This window comes from Vanellus vanellus (genome assembly GCF_965231255.1).
Source record: "Vanellus vanellus genome assembly, chromosome: 2".
NCBI lineage: Eukaryota > Metazoa > Chordata > Aves > Charadriiformes > Charadriidae > Vanellus > Vanellus vanellus.
The window spans coordinates 147,924,350-147,943,266 of record NC_138906.1 but is presented as its reverse complement, the minus strand read 5'-3'; the positions used below and the strand labels follow the sequence as shown (position 1 = coordinate 147,943,266).

The following is an 18,917-nucleotide window of genomic DNA, read 5'->3' as shown; positions in this document are numbered from 1 at the left end:
GGTTTTAATCAATCTTGTGTTAGTCATAAAGATGACAACTGCAACAAAGTCTGGTCAGTCTGTTGCTATAAGTGAATAAACTGCCTTTAAACAAGACCTACAACTCTAATGGAATGTAAAATGCAGATTGTATTCATCAAATAAGGCTGAAGGTGTATAAACAACTGTTGGAAGTTTTCTGCTGTCTGCTGATTTATTTTATAACTTGAGACCGAGTATTTAATCCATATTCTAAGACTGTATATTTAATAATGTTTTCTGTCTTTGGATTGTGTTGATTCAGGTTGTCTTTTGGAAAACACTGCTTATAAACAACATCTAATTTGCAGTGAAGGTTTGAGAATAAACAAGATGCAAATAAAGCTAGGCTATAACTGTTACTTTCTTTTAATACCATTTCCACTTACTGAGATTAGTTGTCATTTTTAAAAACTACTTCTAGCTAGTGGCTTCCTTCTGTTAACCTCTATTGAAGATTTTTGTGCTGTAGTGATCTTGTGAACAAAATACATGTTTAGTAAATACAGTGTGTGAAGGCAGTGGTTATAAATTAGCATCTAAACAAAAAACAGAATGTTAACACAAATATGTGAATCTTAACAGATATCAATGCTAACATTTAGTCAGTAAACTACAAGTATTCTTTAACATTCAGAAATGTTGTATTACAGGCAGTCTTCCAGTTGCATACTTGAATACTAATGTCATTTAAGATGTTATACTAAAGAAAAACTGAGCTGAAGTGTTTGTCAAGTATGCTACACTTGCAGTATTTTCATAGCTTCCATAACCTTAACACAGATCAGTGTGCGTACAGTCTGGGGTGCTTCTCAAGACCAGGCTTGCTTCAATGGTTTCTTACTGTTAAGTTAGTAACACATTTAAAAGACACAGCTTCTATTTTATTCTTTGCTTCAGTAGAATTGCACTATCCTTATCCCTGGCAAATGGAGAGTGGACAGAGTAAAAAATTTTTAATTTTTGTGGAGAGAGAGAGAGTGTATGTGTGTTACTATGTGTAATTTTTAAATAGTGGTGTAGTATGCTTTGTGCCTCTTTTCCCATTGATTTGTTTTCTTTGTACAGTTTGTTGCATAATTTAAGGACCCGGATATAAGGCTTGGAAGCCCATTCCTTGTGTTTCTTGGTTTATGACTGTCGGCTTTGTGGAATACGGCTGAGATGAAAGGATTTCTGGAGGATGCAAATTACTCCATTGGCCTGTTGGATGAAGGAGCAACTCTTGCAGATGTTATTGACAACTGTATTTATGAACATACTCATGTAAGTTTTATAAGTTTTCCAAATCTTCTGGTTTAGTCCTCTAAGTCTTCAAACTAGGTCAAGGTATTTAGCACTGATGAGCTGACGGCAGTAGAGGAACAGTCAGCTAAAACTCACCTTATAAAGTAGTTTCCTCTTCTAATTCTACTTTGCTGTTTGTTTGCCTCGGGCTGAACTCTGCTCATGAAATTTGGGCAACAGTTGTTACCTCCCTCAGTGTGGCTAGTAGGAAAGTACTCTTGCTGATGTAATTAAATACAGGTTCCTATCTCATTGTTTCAAGAGATGTTATTATCAGTGGGGTTTAGACAAGGAACCTGGAATTGACCAGGTGAATATTACTGAGTTAGAAACTTTTTTTGCTCTTTACCTAAGAATATACCAAAGTTTAGAAAAATATGTATGCTGAGCCAGTTTAAAGCCATGTTTTAAATTTCTGTGGTCAATCACGGTTGTATTGTTATACATCTTCCTGTTATCCTTCTCTCTGTTGGAAACATGGGTACAAGCATGTTGTGAGGTGCTACCTTTTTTTCTTTCAAGAAAAAAAACTGGTCTAAAAGCTATTAAGGTTTAGCAATCTATTGGAAAGAAACAAATAATTCTGTGTATATAATAATAGTCTTATTCAATAAGGCTTCACTCACTTTTTAGGAGGCAGTAAGAAGTTGTCTTTGTTTTATAGGCAAGTTTGTAGAAATAGAGCTTTTTTTTAAAAAAAAAAAAAAGTTTCATTAAGCAAATACTGTATCCCTAATATGCCATACCTATGAGTTGTTCACTTTTCCCTTGGTTTAGCAGAACTAATGTTCAAATGCAAGTGCTCAACTATAGTACAGCAAACAGCTAAATCCCATGGCCTTCTGAACTCAGGTGTAGGATTCCCAAATCCTGATTCCTAATATTCTTTTTCTGTCTAGCAAATAAATAGGTAAACTACTGGCAACATGTCATGTCTCCAACCACTGGCTGGCTCACAGAGGATAGCTGCCTCCTGCTGCTTTCATTTACTCCTTTAGCTCAAGGGGTAGAGGCCTGTGCCATGGATCTAAAGCTCCAGATCCCATTCCTGCTGGTGACCCGTACAGGGGGTCAGTATGCTTCCACCCGATGGAATTTCTATTTGTGTTTTTTAAACAGAAATAAAGACATTGTATACAATAAGCCACAACATAGTTTCATATCTGTGACAGTCAAGTGCTAGAATTAACATTTGATGTACAGTACAGTCTTAATTCAGATCGATCATATATTTTGTAATGGTCTTTAAATGATACAGAGTAGGCCCTTCATTTACAGGAATTTAGAGTGCACATTATAAACAATTATAGAATGATCTGTTTGGATTTTGATCCACTGCATCCACATCATGACTTAATATTGACAAAGACAATGGTAACAGATGCACAAGGGGCACTGTTAACAGTTTCCACAAAAAGTGTCTGCTGCTTTTTCTTGAAGATTATGCACTTGACTCTGCAACCTTAACACATTGAGTTTACTTCTTAAAATTCTGTTTTAACTTTGTGCTTCACAAGATGTGAACAGTCTCAAACTTGACTTCCTGAATTAAATACTATCAAACAAATTTTCAGTAAAATGAGCTCTTAGCTAGATGTTAAAATAATGGTAGTGCATTAGATTTTTTTTTTCCATGTATAATAAGCTATAAATTATGTTGAGACTGTGGAAGCTTTTGTCCTGGTGGATTTTCTTCCTCCAAAAAGTTGCAGACTTCTGAAAACACAAAATTGGAAGAAATTTGTAACCTATTCTGAATTATAAGATAAAATCAACAGACCATCTCTTGTTCAGGAATCTCAGAATATTGTCTAAATAGCATTCATAATATCTCTGAAGTGGTAGGTATTCCTTTTGATTTTTACTGATTTTTAAAGTAGTTCAAATTGCTAGGTGAAAGTAAAAAGAGGATTGTTCAAGGTCAAACCTAAAAGTTAATAGCAGGATGAAAATAACGTACATAATTCTTTAAGACCTAGTTTTGTGGGTTATTTATGTTGTGACAGCAAACTCACAATTTTAGACACTTCATTTTCCTGTTTTTCCTTTTGTTTAGAGTGGAAAAAGAGCATTTTATGTTGGTGATCTTGGAAAGCTTGTAAAGAAGAACACACAATGGCAGAACGTGATGGCACCAATAAAACCATTTTATCCTGTAAGATGCAATTCTACTCCAGGTGTACTTGAAATTTTGGGAACCCTTGGTGTTGGATTTGCATGTTCCAGTAAAGTAAGTTGTTTTTGTTTTCTGAGTATCTGTGTGCCTTATTTTCTTCCATCTGTCTACTGTTTTAAAATAAGCTTTTTGGTGTAAAGTGCCATGGTTATATATAATATAATTTAAATTGGGAACTTCTGTGTAACTAGCAGTTGCAAATCTGTACTTCCACCCTAGCAGCAGTGAATAGTATTCTCTTTAGTGTATTTTGACTATTTAGTCCAGTACTAGAGCACATCTAATAAAAATTCAGTAAAGATAGTGCACTGCACTGTGTGTCAAAATCTGGTATGGTCCTGTTTTTCAGTCTGAAATGGCATTGGTACAAGACCTGGGAATTTCTCCTGAAAACATGATATATACAAATCCTTGCAAGCAAGCTTCTCAGATAAAGTATGCAGCGAAAGCTGGGATAAACATCATGACTTGTGACAATGATATTGAGCTGAAGAAAATTGCACGTAACCATCCAAATGCTAAGTAAGTGTTAAAATTCTGGTTTTGCTTTTTATGTGGTGGAAACTTAATTTTGCTTGTATTATGGGTTGTTTGATCAGCAAGTAAGCATGTGCATTGGGTCCCATCTAGGGCTTGGGCATGCTCTGCAGGTCTATTAATAGTGGGGAAATACCTGTAGGCATACTTAAAACTGTGAGAAATTTGACTCCAGTTCTGTTTTTAGTCACTTCAGTATTGGCCCAGATGCTTTCTGTAGAGAAGTGATCAAAGCTGATGTACTGGTTGCTAAATATGAGAATTTTATTGCTGCCAATGTATTGTGGTCCCTTCTGGACTGATAGGTGCGCATGTCATTAAGCATCACATCCCTCACATAGGAATACTTTGGCTGTGGGCCATACCTTTAAGAAATTTGGAGTTGGAGCCTTAGTAAATGTTACACTGCCTTCCAGTGATGAACTAGGTATAGCTTCCCACAAACATCATTGGAGCACACTAAGAAACTGAAATCCTGACATCCTTTACAAATCCCTTGGTCTAGACAGTCCTTATTAATGTGTCATGTCTTCTCCCAAAATTGTGGCCGTAGCTGTAGAATTGGGAAGATTCTACTGAGTTCAGTATCTGGAGACTCTGCTCATCCCACCTGGCTATTCTTTTCGTTTTGTTTTTGGGCTACCCGGAGAGCTAATATTGCTGATGGTAGTGACTACACTTCCTCCTCATGGAAACCTGTCAGTGCTTTGCATACTGGAGAGTACTTCCTGTGCAAAGAATGTTATCTGTGATAAATAATTTGATGTGTAAAATCTTGGCCTTGACATACTCCATGTATTTGAAAGCCTTAGCAATGCTAAAGCTGTATCTCAATCATTAGTGTTTATCTCTGGTGGTTTTAGTCTGTTGTTAGTTCTTATGTTGATTTATTTCCTTGAGTCTAACAGCCTGTTTTAGAAGATGTCTATCATAACATTCACAGGAAGAGAAGTTAGGATGCAGATTTTTCTTGAGCCAGAGAAATTGTGAAGCAGGGAGACAGAATGAAGGAGTTTCATGAGCTAGAGAAAAACAACATAAACTCTCCACTTCTTTTCAAGGATCCTGTAGTCTAATATTTGAAAAAGTTCCTCTTTACCAAGGACAAGAAACTCAACGTCTACGAAACAACTGCAATTTGCCATCTAATTTTTCTAGAAACCTGATCTCCGGCTGTCTTATTGGGTAGAGACTTGTTTGTGTTTTATTAGAATTCTTATTATGCAGGTCATTAAAACTTTGCTGAAGTGACAACCGAGTTTTCCTCTTTCTCTTCCTTGGCATAATTGCAAGAAGTGAAAACCTTTACATTGCTTTGTTCTTCCTGTGTGTGGTGGTTATAGCTAGGTTTTCTTTTTGTGGATGAAGCTAATTACACTTTGGCTGAGGAAATTCTGCTTAGAAAGCTGTAATTCTCCTCACTTTCTGAAAATTCTTTTAACTTTCTGCACTGAACTCAGTGGGTGGGTCTCTTCTTATAATTGATGTTTCTGCCTTTGGAAGTCTTAGTAACTTGAACAGTTGCAAATTCTTTTAAGAAAGAGGAGAAATGTCAGAAAGGAGTGTCTAGTCTTCTGTTTCTTTATACCTTTGGATTTTCCCAGGCACAGCTGCTACTGCTGAGATTGCTGGTGTCCTAAGAACTCCAGTAAGAGGCGTGGTTGGCTTAAGTGTCAGTGCTTCCTTGAAAATAAACAAAATCCAAACCTCAAACACACACATCAACCTCTAGCCCTGCTTTAATTGGCTGAAACCCAGGAAGAAGAATACTAGATTTCTAGAAATCAGAATTACTCTTTCAGTGGTTTGCACTAGAAAAATATCTTAACTTTCAGTGCTGCCATAATAATTAATCAATAAAACTTAACATTGGATGTCTTTAAGAAACAGCTTCGTGTAATCTTAGCATGAGATTACAAACAATAGTATTATGGATTTTAATTTTTTTATATTTTAAAGAATTTAACTTTTAACATTTTTTTTTTGTTACATCTAGTACTCTTTCCATACACTTTCCAAAATATTGACTACAAATCGGTTGAACAAAAGTGTCCATGCTAGTGGAGCACCTAGTGAGAGGCTAGTCAGTTTCTCAATGAATGAAGTGGTATAAATTACAATTAACAAGGATTGCTGGGCAACCTATGAGAACTTAGGGTTTTTTTTCCTCTTTATAAAATAGACTTAAAACACATTGTGAGACATTTGGAAAGGACTCTAGGAGTCAGGGTAGCTGTTAGGCCAATGCATTTTGTAGTCATTAGGCTAAGTTTTGCTTGTTTCATGTCTTGAAAAGAACTATTTCACTTTGAGTGCAGAGCTTGTATTTCTTGTTTACACTCTCCATCTTGGTTAAGTGAAATGTGCTGTGTGCTATCTGTGTGTATATCATGACACAACTTGTGTTTAACTTACTATATGGCTAGTTAATTGATCGTGGGGGGGGGGGGGGGGCGGGGTGAGGAGAGGAAGCCAGTGGCTTTCTTAGTGGACAGCAGTCTGAATTTGTGAGTTTGAGGTGTACCTGTGGCTGTTTTGATGTTAACACTTGAGTAGCAAAGACATGTTACTTCAACATAGCAAACTCCCAACACTGGCACTGCAGTTTGCCAAACCTACCCAGAATGGGGCTTTAACTAGAGAGAGGAAGCTGTCTCACTGCATAAGACTGTAAGAGATGGTACTTATTGTCTCCCTGCTCCACAAGTGCCCTGGAAGAAGGAGCAGGGACTGCACTGACATCCCCACCCCAGTGCTCAGCCCCCAGTCCATGTGCTCAGCCAGAAGGGGAGGTGGAGGGATGTGGCCAGGCTGTGCTTTCAATGTGTCAGCCTGGTGTTCTCTAGATGCTGAGTTTAACCAAATCTGATAGATTACTGACTGAAGGGGAATCTCCATGTTCTCCTTTTGGCTAGAAAGGAGGATGGAGGTGGGAAAAGCATACTGCAGTCTTAATGGCTTTATGAGGAAGTACACTGTATTAGAAGGTAACACTCTCTTTTATTACAGCACTCAACAGACTCTTGCTGCTACAAAAGAGTCTTAGTTGCTTCATTTCGAAATCCCTTGTCCTTGTTGGCTCCATGTTTTAGCCCCTAATTGCTAGTTTTTTCTCTGTACAGGATTGTTTTTATTAGGTTGACTTGACTCATCCATCGATGGAGCTGGAGTACTGACAACATAATCAACACACTTCTGACAGTCTTCAGGCTTCACATGTGCTGATGATGTAAACCAACTGCCCCAATCATCTTCCCCTTCTCTTAGGCTCTTACTGCACATTGCCACAGAAGACATTACTGCTGATGAGGAGATGAATATGAAGTTTGGCACCACCCTGAAGAACTGTAGGCACCTCATGGAATGTGCTAAGGAGTTGGGAGTCCAAATAGTTGGTGTTAAGTGAGTAACTTTATTGTTCTCTGCTGGCTGAGCAGATGTTTGTATGATGTACTCAAGACTTAAAATACAAAAGGTCCGTGTCCCTGTCCCCCGTGTCCCCCCTCCCCCCCTTTGGCACTATTGTACAGGGTTTTTTAAAGGAAACCAAAAAACTTCTGGACTGTGAGTTTTTGCTGGCAAGCAAGGGCTAATATCCAAGCAAAAGCTAGTATGAAACAAAGTGACTGTTACAGACATCAAAGCAATTTGAAACTTTGTATCAGAAATCCTTCTGTCAACATAAAAGTTTAGAAGCCTCTCCTATTTTCTAGCTATATTCTTGAACTTCTGTGGTAACTTGATTTGTATCTTTCCAGCAATCAACTGCATAACAGATAAGTTCTAGTATAGCATGGGATAGCTTGGACAGACTTTGAACAAGATGAACATGGGTTGGATTTTTGAAGAGTTAGGTCCTATGGCACTCTTTGATCATATCAAGACAAAATACTCAGATGAGTTTGACTTGCAGATGGCAGGAATGAATCTTAGTGTTCTGAGAGCTACCAGATGATCTGTGGTACTTTAATTTGAAGTCTGACACAAAGATTTTACTATATGGAAGAAAAATGCATGCCCAAGTCTGTTTTGTCTGCCTTCAGCTATTAATGTATCGTGTGCTCGTGAATGTTTCAAGAAAGCAACCAAACAAGTAAAAGAGCATGGGTCATCAATGCAGTAAAAATGGTGTTCACAATGGAAGCCAGGTTTTGAGGATTTAAACCACAATTGTTTTGATATAAAACTGTTTGATGTTAAATTATAGTATAAATGTACTATAATTGTTATAAATGATGAATGTATTTTAAAATTACATTATATTACTGAAAAAATATACCTCAGAATATCTAAACTAACTTTAACAAAAATCACATGGCTTTTTTGCATTTTCTTTATTTAAAAAATTAAAAATCCACATGTAGATTGTTGCAAGTAAGTTTAAAAGTGACTTCTGCCTCAAAATGGCATTCCTTAAAGAAGTGAGTAGACTTGGAGTAGAGAGCATTATGGCTCAGATGGGTATGTGTATGGTCTGTCCAGAACCAGCAGACATTACAGATCTTTAGGAAGCCTGTGGGAATGTTGGCACTTATTTTAGCACCTCAGTTACTACCAGTATTATGGTACTACTTAAACCTTTTGGACAAGGAACCAGAGGGAACTCAGGAGCTTGTGGGAGGAGTCAGCACTTCTCTGCTTCTGATGACCTGCTCACCAGCCTATTCAGTCCTGCTGTGAAACTAGGAACTGGCTTGGGGTGAAGAGGCTTTGGAACAGGGTGGCACTGGCACACGCCTCTTGTCACCCTCTCCAAATGCTGGAGAGAGTAGGGAATGTGCACAGTACAGCCCTGGCTTTGAGAAGAAATCTGGATGGCCTGGGAGAAAGGGCATACAGGCAAAGCAATACGAAGTAGGATAAGAGAAGGGAAACTGTATGCAGGTACTGTTAGCATTGGCACCCACTGAAGAACACGTTTTAACTGCTTTGATAGCGAAGACTGAAAGGTTCGGTAAATCTGTTGTTGTTTTGTAAAGAGGAAAATACTGTAGGACATTCTTAGCATTAAGACTAAGACAAGCCTCAAGTACAAATCCAATGGAGTAGAAGGCAATTGTCTTCAGAACTTATTCTTTGCACGGTTACCGTATTAATCATGCAAGCTTGCCTTGAGCCACTTGGGAATGAACTGCTTCCATTGCTGTTCTAGATGGTGAAACAGTTTGCTTGGTCTGAAAGCTGCACAGTTCAGTGTATTAACTGTGCTTTTATTTCTTTCAGATTTCATGTTTCAGGCTCTTGCAAGGAAATGCAAACGTACATTCATGCTATATCTGATGCTCGGTGTGTGTTTGACATGGCTGTAAGTAGATATATACACACATGCAATTGCTACAGTAGAGGATCCATTCTATTCTAATCATACTAACAAGCCAACTACGTTTTTTCCAAAATATATCAATGCAGGAAATGGAACTTTTAGTAAGGGACTAAATACTCCATGATGAGATGTGTGGTAGAGGTAAAAAAGACTTACAGTACTAACTGGGGACAAAGGTTAATGAATACTGTCCTACTGACAGGCAGTAGACTTGTATGCTATTTTCCAGTAAAAAATTAGTTTCCCACTTTTGGTAAAGGCTTTTTGAAATTCAAATGTCAATCCTGCAAATACACAGTTGACACTTTTAAGCTATATTAAAATATTAAATGTTTGTGTGCTGGCATTTATCATGATACAACCACTAACTTGGTGTATGTGATTTCTGAGATTAATAATGAAGCATCATAAGAAATAAAGGTGTTATATTGGGGGAGGGGATATCCAAATTTGAATGAAGTAGAATGGGTTTGTTGGATGCTTCAGATGACTCATGTGAGTCTTACGTGGTCTATGTGTATTTCTTATATTGCAAAATTCAAAAATCCCTTCTATGAACATCTGTCTTCCTGTAAATGAGAAGCTCGTAAACTAAATAGAGAAGACTGCATCTTTTTACTCTTATTACTGCAGTTAGTACATTAGCTGTGACCGGTAACACACGGAGGGCAACAGAACTGAAGTTCTCACTGATCTTTGTGAAAATTTATTGTAGTGGTCTTGTCATCTAAGCCCTATCCAAAAGACTTGCATTATGTATATTTGTAAATTCCTGAAACTTTGTCAGAATGCACCACCCTGTTCAGCAAATATTGTCTGAATATAACAAATGCCACAAGACGAGAGTTGATGTTGCTGTGGGACTTCTACTTGAGAATTGTGTAACCGGCCTCTATTGACATCCCAATGCTATTCCTGCTAGGTTTAATGGAGCTATACTAACTTCACAATGCTGTTACTGCCTTGCTAGACATACTCTGCTAAATATGCTTAAAAGTATGAGTATATAGAAAACAACCACAGTAAGGAGCAACAAAAAACATTTTTATAGTTAGAGTTGTCCGTGTGCTTACATTCTGCCTATGTATTTTAGGAAGAATTTGGCTTTAAGATGAACATGTTGGATATTGGTGGTGGCTTCACAGGTTCCGAACTTCAACTGGAAGAGGTAAATGTATTGGAAGTTGAAACTCTAATTTTGATTTATGAAGCCGAAGCATTTAACATTCAAACTGCAACTAACATTAATAGCTGAAACCTATTCTAAATTCCATGTTAGACTGTAATTCATAAGATGCAAATAATTGGGTTTATATTCTTAAACATGGGTAGTGTAATCAGTCCTTGGAGGGAGGCAGGTGATGACTATTTCTTTTTGGTGCTGTTCACTGGGTGAATGCTGACTTAAGCATGTCACAGATTAAATTACTATCCTACGCCACCTTAATAGCAGTAATTCAGTTTTTTGGCAGTTGACTGTTATTGTCCGACTGTTTACTCTCTTGCATAGTTTGGGCCAGGATTGCTTAGCATGCTTTTTGGCTCATAACCCATATTGCTATTGTATGAAAGTTTCTGGTACTTTGCTTTAGAACTGAAGACTAAAGGTCTTGCTTTTATCTTTGCTTTGGCTAGCTTTAAATAAAAATCTTAATGCTAATTTGGCCTAAATGGAATCTCTAGTACGCAGTAGCACATAAAACAGAATAATAACTTGTTCATGCTGTTGTGTTGTCTTAAAGACAAACTCCTGCAATGTAGGACAGTGAAAGTGATTCAATGAAAAGTTAATAACAACAATCAGGGCTTTTTCTTAGTTCTACCTGTTCTGTTACTTGTCCAAAATACTTGTTAATCCTTAAATATCTGCCTTAAGATTTGAGCATCTAATATGACAGTATTGAGAACTGATCACAAAAAGGCCTTTTCCTTGTTTGTCTGGATTCATACATAAATTTACATTATCTGTTGTGCTGGACAAACTTTGAAATTACTTGTGCACTCTGGAGTGTACCGCAACTTGAACTTTGGCTGTGAGGAGGGACTGTGTAGTACTCTAACTCAAGGTATTCAGTCTTCAGCAGAATGTCCTATTTTCTTAAACGCTTCTGTAAATTTTGGACTTCTGGTAAGGGCACTTGTCAGAGAATGGAGGAACAGAGTAAGCTTTTGGTGTGCTTACTAGAACTGTTGCGGACTGAAAGAGTGTGTGCGTATCTGACATACACGTAAGCGGAGTTTCACTGATCTTACCTCTGACTTCAATTTGCTAGGTTAATCACGTCATCAGGCCATTGCTGGATGTCTACTTTCCTAAGGAATCTGGTGTTAATGTGATTGCAGAGCCTGGATGTTACTATGTTTCCTCTGCATTTACACTAGCAGTTAACATAATTGCAAAGAAGACTGTTGAGTATGATAAACTTCTTCCTTCTGGAGGTAAGGGTCAATTTCTTTTCCGTGTTAGGAATCAGTACAGATAACTTCCAACTTCTAGTCAGGATGGACTAGTTTGTCTCAGCATGTATTGAATACATTCCCTTATGCTTGCACCTTGATCTACCTTTTAGGATCTGACCATATGTTATTTGTATCTCACTTTGTTACATTTATGTGGCACTTCTTGTTTCCTTACTAGGTTTGACTTCTCAATGGTTAAACCTGTATCGCACGCTTTACAGAAGGTGTATTAGAAAGTTCTATATTAGAAGAACATAGAAAAACGTGTTGTAGAGCGAGCTGCTTCTCTGCTAAAGTAGAAATTGGATTTATATCCTTAACAGTGATGATTACTGAAAGTATTTATTTTATTAAGCCTCACACTTAATGTTACAACTGAATTTATAATCTGGTCTCATACAGATTACTCTGCTCGTAATTCTCCCATTCCAGTGTATATATGGAACCCCCTTGTCAGGAGAAAGCAGTTGACTTAAGTTAGATTGCAAAAGGACTACTTATGACAAAAACGCATGCAAGACTACTTCTTTTTTACTTCCAGTGGAGCAAACCAGGAATGATGATGAACCAGTATTTACATATTACATAAATGATGGTGTTTATGGTTCTTTTGCAAGTAAATTGTCTGAGAAACTGAATACTATCCCAGAGGTTCACAAGGTGAGTCCTTCTATAATCTTCAGAGATAGTTCTTATCCTTATATTTTTAAATATATATTTAACACTTCATATGTACATAATTTTATATTATTTATAAAACTATCCTTGCATATATTTGAAAATTTTCTTATTTAATAAACTAAAGCCTGAATTACTTGGATCATTTCCATATAGAAATACAAGGAAGATGAGCCTCTGTTTGCAAGCAGCCTTTGGGGTCCATCCTGTGATGAGCTTGATCAAATTGTGGAAAACTGTCTTCTTCCCGAGTTGAGCGTTGGAGATTGGCTGATCTTTGATAATATGGGTTCTGGTACCTTAGGTGAACAGTCTACCTTTAACGACTATCAGAGGCCACTGATTTACTACATGATGTCTTTCAGTGACTGGTAAGAAAGTTCTCTTGATAGTGACAAGATAGTTTTCACTTCATTCAAGAGTGTGCACTTACAGCCAATTATAAATGGTATTTGATGGCAAATACAGGAAGATGCAACTGAGCACAAGAGCATGCCTTCTAAATTTGTTGGGGTTTTTGTTACTATTCTGTCTGTCTCTGCTAGGACTAAACTGAGAGCTGTGATAAAATGCCTACTTTGCTTGAGGGTTGACAAAGGAAAGCAAAATACTCAATGTGAACTGAGTTTAGTGGTAGTTGTTGCTGAGTAATAGCCTTTTACCGGTCGGCATCAGCTGTTGAGGTTTCCTAATACTAATAATTGCAGCGTGCCTACAATATTATCACTATCGTAGGCAGGAAGGGTGGTAACACTGTTGTGGTGATGATGAGCTGGGTAACCTGTTCCAATACAGAGGTATGCTGCAAGTGCAGAGTCATGGCTTTTCTGTATCTGCCAAGTACTTGCATAGCTGATTCTCCTTTCTGCTGGGACTGGGGCCAACCTATCCAGGGGCAGCGGACCTCAAATGCTATATTTGAGGCTGGTTTCTCATGTGAAACTGTACATGAAAACAACTTATTACAATTCTCATCCTTTTCTGCTGCAGGGATGAGATGCAAGATGCTGGAATTGCTTCAGACACATTGATGAAGAACTTCTTCTTTGTGCCTTCTTGCATTCAGCTGAGCCCGGAAGACCGCTTTTCCACTGCAGCTTAAACACAGGCATTAACGCTTCATTTAGACCTGCAGTTGCAAGTCTGTAGTTTGTCTGGTCAACATTCCAGTGTGGAAGAAATGGAACAATCTTGAATTCAATTCATTCTCTTCAAAACTTGAAAAAATAGTAATAGCTAATGGGGACCAGGCAAAACAAGCTACAGCTACAATTCACTGGGGGGTGGGAGGGTTAGATAATGGCGTCCAAATTTAAAATCAAGTTCATTCAACCCCTGAGCGTTTAAATATGCAACAAAATGGATGACTTAGTGGAGATGGAAACCCATCACTTGGGTTCTTCAACAGTTTACATACAAGTACACAGTTTTTATACTAAGGATTCCTGTTAGAAAAAAAAAAAGTCTTGTAAAGTTATTGTCTTTCGCCCAGATATATCAAATGTCAGTGGGAGACCAGTGTGACTTCATTAGATGTTTAGTGTATTTAGAATGTGTAAATTTGTGCTTTGAACTGTAGTTTAATAAATGTAAAATTGCATCATAGTATTTGTTGTATTTGACCCTTGATGTATCCCTTGTATGATTGCAATAAAACTTTGTGTAGATTTTACTGTTTTTCAGGCTAACTTTGGGAGGGGCTAGGCAGAAGAGGTAGCTAGAAGATAGATGTACACGATTGTTTCGAGAAGCCTTCTTTTCTCTAGCCCATTATTTCAGCTTTGTATTAAACCATAAATAACTCAAGCTTGATAAACTTGCATGAACTGAAAATCCTAGAAGTTCCTGGAAGGCTAAAAGGCAATTTGTTGGTATTCTTTTAGAGCATGACCTTAGAATTCAGTTCTTAACACCAAACAGCAAACCTGCAATAGATACAGATGTCCACAGAGAGAGGTAGTCTTTTAGCGAACGTGCATGTAGTGCCCCTGAGGCAGCATGGGTTAGTACAGCTCTGCAAGTTGTCACAGACCCTTTAGCTCTTGTTTTTTATTTTTTTGGGGTTTTTTTGTTTGTTTTTTTTTTTTTTTTTAATGCTGTTTATTGAAGAGTCTAGCTTTTGACTTCAGCTAGTTCTGTACAGTGCTGACTCTGAAGAGAAGGGCTACACAAGTTTTCAGAAACATCAATGCTTTCTTGTACTGGACTTTATTTAAATATATATATCCACAAAATAAAGGTAAAGCATGCTACCGGAAGTACATATACCAACTGCATTGAGTAGCTGGAACTGCTGAAACTGGTCAGAGGATTTTGTCATGTTGTTGGAGTCCCTTGATTTCTTCAAGGTCCTTTTCTTACTTTCTCATTTTAACTTCCCCTAGTTGAAAACTGGGAGGAGGAGGAGAAAGGGGTGTTAGAGCTTTGAAATGGTGCATTAAGTTCTGGATCCTGCAAAGGGAACTTTTTTCAAGCTTTTAGTTGGAGGTAAAATTTCTACCTTTTGGCTGCCTGTATATTTTACATGAGTGCCAGCTGGTGAGAAATTTCAACTTCTGGCTCTGTAAAGCAAAGATTTTGTAAAACTTGAACTTATACTTAAAAGAAAATTCTCAATTTGGATTCAACTTGTCAGAACATTTTTACAGTCTGGCTAAAAGAGGTACAAAATGGCCTACGTTTTGAAGATAGTCTAAGAAATACTTGTTACTGGAATTAAATGTGGAAGTAGGAAAGGGCGTAAATAATGATAGTGGCAAAGCTGTTGTTGTTTTTTTCCATCCCCACGTTTAAAGAAGTGATAGGCACTTCAGTCAACCAGTTGAGGTCTTTCTCTAGACAAAACATACTGCTGCATGTTTTTTGACTAAATACAAATTACAGTTGCCTAAGACAAGTTTTATGCGGTCTTAAGGAGTGTTGTTTTATGTTGACTTACAGATCAGTTGAAAAAAATTCCTCTATAAATGATACAGTGGTCAGCAGAAATACTCATTGTACTTGAGGATAGTTTGCCATTAAAAACAACCTGGAGCTGGAACACAGTATGTATTTCAATTTGGTTTGCTAAGTGTTACGATTTATATTGTAATTGTAATTCAGAATTTTACTGAAAATATAAAAGCTGGATGGTTTCTGTATAGTAGTTGGAACTAATGTAGCCTTGTGCTCAGTACGTGTCTGCAACTCCTCTTGTTGATGGAGGCCACTGCTCGTGCAGCCCTGCTGCTACAGCGAGCTGCAGTAGCTGGAATTTCTTTGGTACTGATCTATGCAAACGATGTTTTGGTGTATAATACAATTACTCATTGCGCATGCCGAACAGATCCCACCTGCTTTGGCCTGAAGTACTTCCCTGGTCCAGCCCTTCAGCCTGCATACCACTTCCCAAGGAAGATCCAGGGCCGCAACTCCAGACAGCGCTATGTTACTAGTGGTGCCAATTCTCCCTCAGAAATGGGAGAGAACAATTCTACCTTTTCCTTGTGTGTCTAAGCAGCTGTGCAACTGGCTTACATTAAAATAAAAGTTGGTGCCCTGGATCCACCATAGGATGTGTCACCACTTCATCTGTGCTCTTTACTGCTGCTTTTTGGGGGGGCAGTGGAGTAGTCTGGTAATGTGTTTCATAGTAAGCTTAGACAGGTTTGAACCCTGCTTTATTTAAAAAAAAAATAACAAAAATCCAAAACTAAACAGAAGCAGGTGCTTTAAAAGATAGAGCATGCGGTGAATCTTCAGGTTTGTAGCTCTGCTTCCCTGCTTTTAGTGCCTGATGGCTGGGTAACTGCCATGCTCTGCTCTCCCACAGACCATGGGGGGACCATACCTTTCATCTCCTCTTGTGGGAGGAGTAGAGTGGTGGTGCTCTCAGGGCTTCTCCAAGGCCTTGGGTGACAGCTGAAAAGCAAACGCAGCCCTGTGGAGAAGCACCAGCCCCAGCAGGGCCCCGGTGCTGCTGGCAGGAGGGGCACTGGGGCTCTTCTGCCCGTCCCCTGAGGGGCAGTCCCAGGCACTGGCTGTGCTGCAAGGAGCCGGGAGAAGCAGCAGGGTATGTATCAAAGAGGGTTTGTCTTAACTGGTCTGACCATAACTGAAGGAGAAAGTCATTTCTGTGACTGCCACAGTCCTCTGGTTCATGTACTGCAGGTGGTGTTGGACAATACACATCGCAATGGAAGCACTATGCTGACTGCGGGCTGCTTTCTCTCTCGTTCTCCAGACTCATTTCCTCCCTGTACTAAAACTCAAAATTTCAATTAAGTAGTGGCATGTAATTCACTACCCCAATTTACTACTATTAATTGCTTTAATATGTGATGAGAGTTATGTGCTTCAAGTACCTCCCTCCCCTGAGGGTTTGGGAAAAGCATGATCTGTTCCCACCTGCAGCCCCTGCCCACAGCCACCACTTCCCACCGCCGAGGGGAGTGGGTTTGTCTGCAGTGCTGGTCACCAGGCTGCCAAGGGAAGGCAGGTCAACATCTTTTTAATCCGGGACTGTGGGGTTATACCCCGAGAGCCTGACAAAGAGGAGAGTCTGTCTGCTCTGCCGCCCTGGGACACGGGGTGGGAGCAGCAGCAGCGTGAGAGCGGTGTGGACCCCCCTTATTACAGTTGCTATCCTTGGAATAACGAGCTTTCTCTCACTTCATATTTTAATCTCTTTGCAACTGCATAGTCCTTAATCTGAATTAGGGGCATTAATAGGATTTACCCTGTCAGCTACATAGGACAAAGCTAATTGTGCTTGTCAGCCTGAGCCAGAAAAGAGCGGCTTTTTGGGGTGGCAGCAGGACCTGGTTCCCCCGGTCTGCAGTCCAGCCGGCAGCTCCTCATCCTCTCTGCACTGAGAGTCACCAACCTCCGGTTATGGGTATGTCTCTCTCCAAAGACTCTATGTTGCCATTCCTGTAAGTTCTATTGAATATAATGCTTTATTTTAACGTTCTCTAACTGAAATGCCGCAGTAGGCAGTAGTGCAGACCACAACCGCTCTCAAACATGCATCACATAATGGCACATGTCCTACTATACAGGGCAGATACTTGGTATCAGCCAAAAATGGCAGGGAAAACTATTTCAGGCCCAAGAATTTATAGTGTAATTTAGTGAGTACCTGCATGATTTTGGATCCTGATTGTATATCTTGCTCAATGACACAGTCTCTGAGCATGACCCTTCTTCATACCATAAAGAAAAATCACTCAGATATTTGTGTCACAAGTTCATTATGCTTCTGACGTGGAAATAGCTGCTGTTAAGGTGGTGACAGCAGAGGGGAACTGATGCTCCAGGTCTCAGCAGCAGCAGCAATACAGCCTGAGGTCACTTGAGCATCTGTGTCTGTGCCTGGCAGAGGGATGCGCTGATGCTGTGTCCAGCACAAGCGATAAAGACGTCATCCTGTAAATTCCCTTTAAAAAAAAAAAAAAAAAAAAAAAAAAGGAAATAAAAATAAGCCCCTGCTGTCGGGCAGCTTGGAAGCAGCATCTGAAACGGCAGCACCGGGCTATCAGGGCTGAGCCGCCTGTATGCGATTTTTCAGCCTGATGATGGAGCTTCGGCAGCTCTTGGCTGGCTCCCAGAGCATCCCAGATGGCGCAGAGCGGGCGAGTGGAGCTCCCTGCCGGCCACAGCTCCCCAAAAAGGGGAGCTGCGGCCGGCAGGGAGCTCCACTCGCCCGCCCTGCGCCTGTTGCCTTCCCAGAGAGCCGGACCCCGGTGTCTGAGGGTTCAAAAATCTGCCCCTTCCATGTGGGAATGGGGATAGACCCGCCCATGCTGGTATCAGCTGGATGGCGGAGGTGGGTGACAGACTCCAGGGCGCGGGACCGGAGGACTCCCACACCCCACATTCCCATCAAAAGTTTCCATTTCAACAAATTACTACGATTTTCCAACAACGGCAAGTTCCCAGCCAGCTCTAGCTGCCAAAGTGAGTGGCCCTGGGACACCGGCCGAGGAGTAAAGATGTCTCCTTCTCCAGCTGCCCTTGACCCCCAGGTGCTCACCCGCAGCAGGGCCAGGGTGGCAGCAGCCACACTTCATCATCCTTCCTGCGGGACGGGGACAGGGACCCACCAGCCACCGCACCCCAAGTCCCCCCTGCCGCTACACCCCCTCCGCAGGCTGCACTGAGATGAGTGATGGCAGCTTGGGGGACAGTGAGGACAAGAAGGAAAGACATCCCTCGGCACCCGGATAAGTCGGGGGTGGTATTTTTTTCCAGGCTGGGAGGTATAATGGAGGCGGCCCCCGTGCTCTCCCTGGGTTCAGGTTTCCTTTCTCTCCCCTCTGGAGCCGCTGGCTGGTGTTACTGGCAGCCGCTGCCAGACCCGTCCCTGCCGGCGTGGCAGCCATGGAGCCATCCCTCCCTGCCGCACGGAACCGGGCCTCACCTCCCTTAACCCCGCCAACCTAAATCACTTCAGCTGAA

At 40.0% G+C, this 18,917-nt stretch overlaps 1 protein-coding gene across 4 annotated transcripts in view; it reads left to right on the top strand.

The window, feature by feature from the left end:
* Positions 1 to 16,021, top strand: part of AZIN1 (antizyme inhibitor 1) — a 29,193-nt gene extending 13,172 nt beyond the window's left edge. For 2 of the 4 annotated variants that reach the window (XM_082499406.1, XM_082499407.1), the window contains exons 3-12: positions 1,087 to 1,284; positions 3,362 to 3,535; positions 3,831 to 4,003; positions 7,286 to 7,420; positions 9,242 to 9,323; positions 10,435 to 10,509; positions 11,615 to 11,780; positions 12,343 to 12,461; positions 12,636 to 12,850; positions 13,470 to 16,021. In XM_082499406.1, the coding sequence (XP_082355532.1) occupies positions 1,183 to 1,284; positions 3,362 to 3,535; positions 3,831 to 4,003; positions 7,286 to 7,420; positions 9,242 to 9,323; positions 10,435 to 10,509; positions 11,615 to 11,780; positions 12,343 to 12,461; positions 12,636 to 12,850; positions 13,470 to 13,581 (1,353 nt within the window). In that variant the 5' untranslated portion in view covers positions 1,087 to 1,182 and the 3' untranslated portion in view covers positions 13,582 to 16,021. Of the gene's footprint in view, positions 1 to 1,086; positions 1,285 to 2,322; positions 2,376 to 3,361; positions 3,536 to 3,830; positions 4,004 to 7,140; positions 7,421 to 9,241; positions 9,324 to 10,434; positions 10,510 to 11,614; positions 11,781 to 12,342; positions 12,462 to 12,635; positions 12,851 to 13,469 lie in introns of those variants that run through there. The other 2 variants (XM_082499408.1, XM_082499409.1) reach the window with 2 other exon arrangements.
* Positions 16,022 to 18,917: the final 2,896 nt, after the last annotated feature.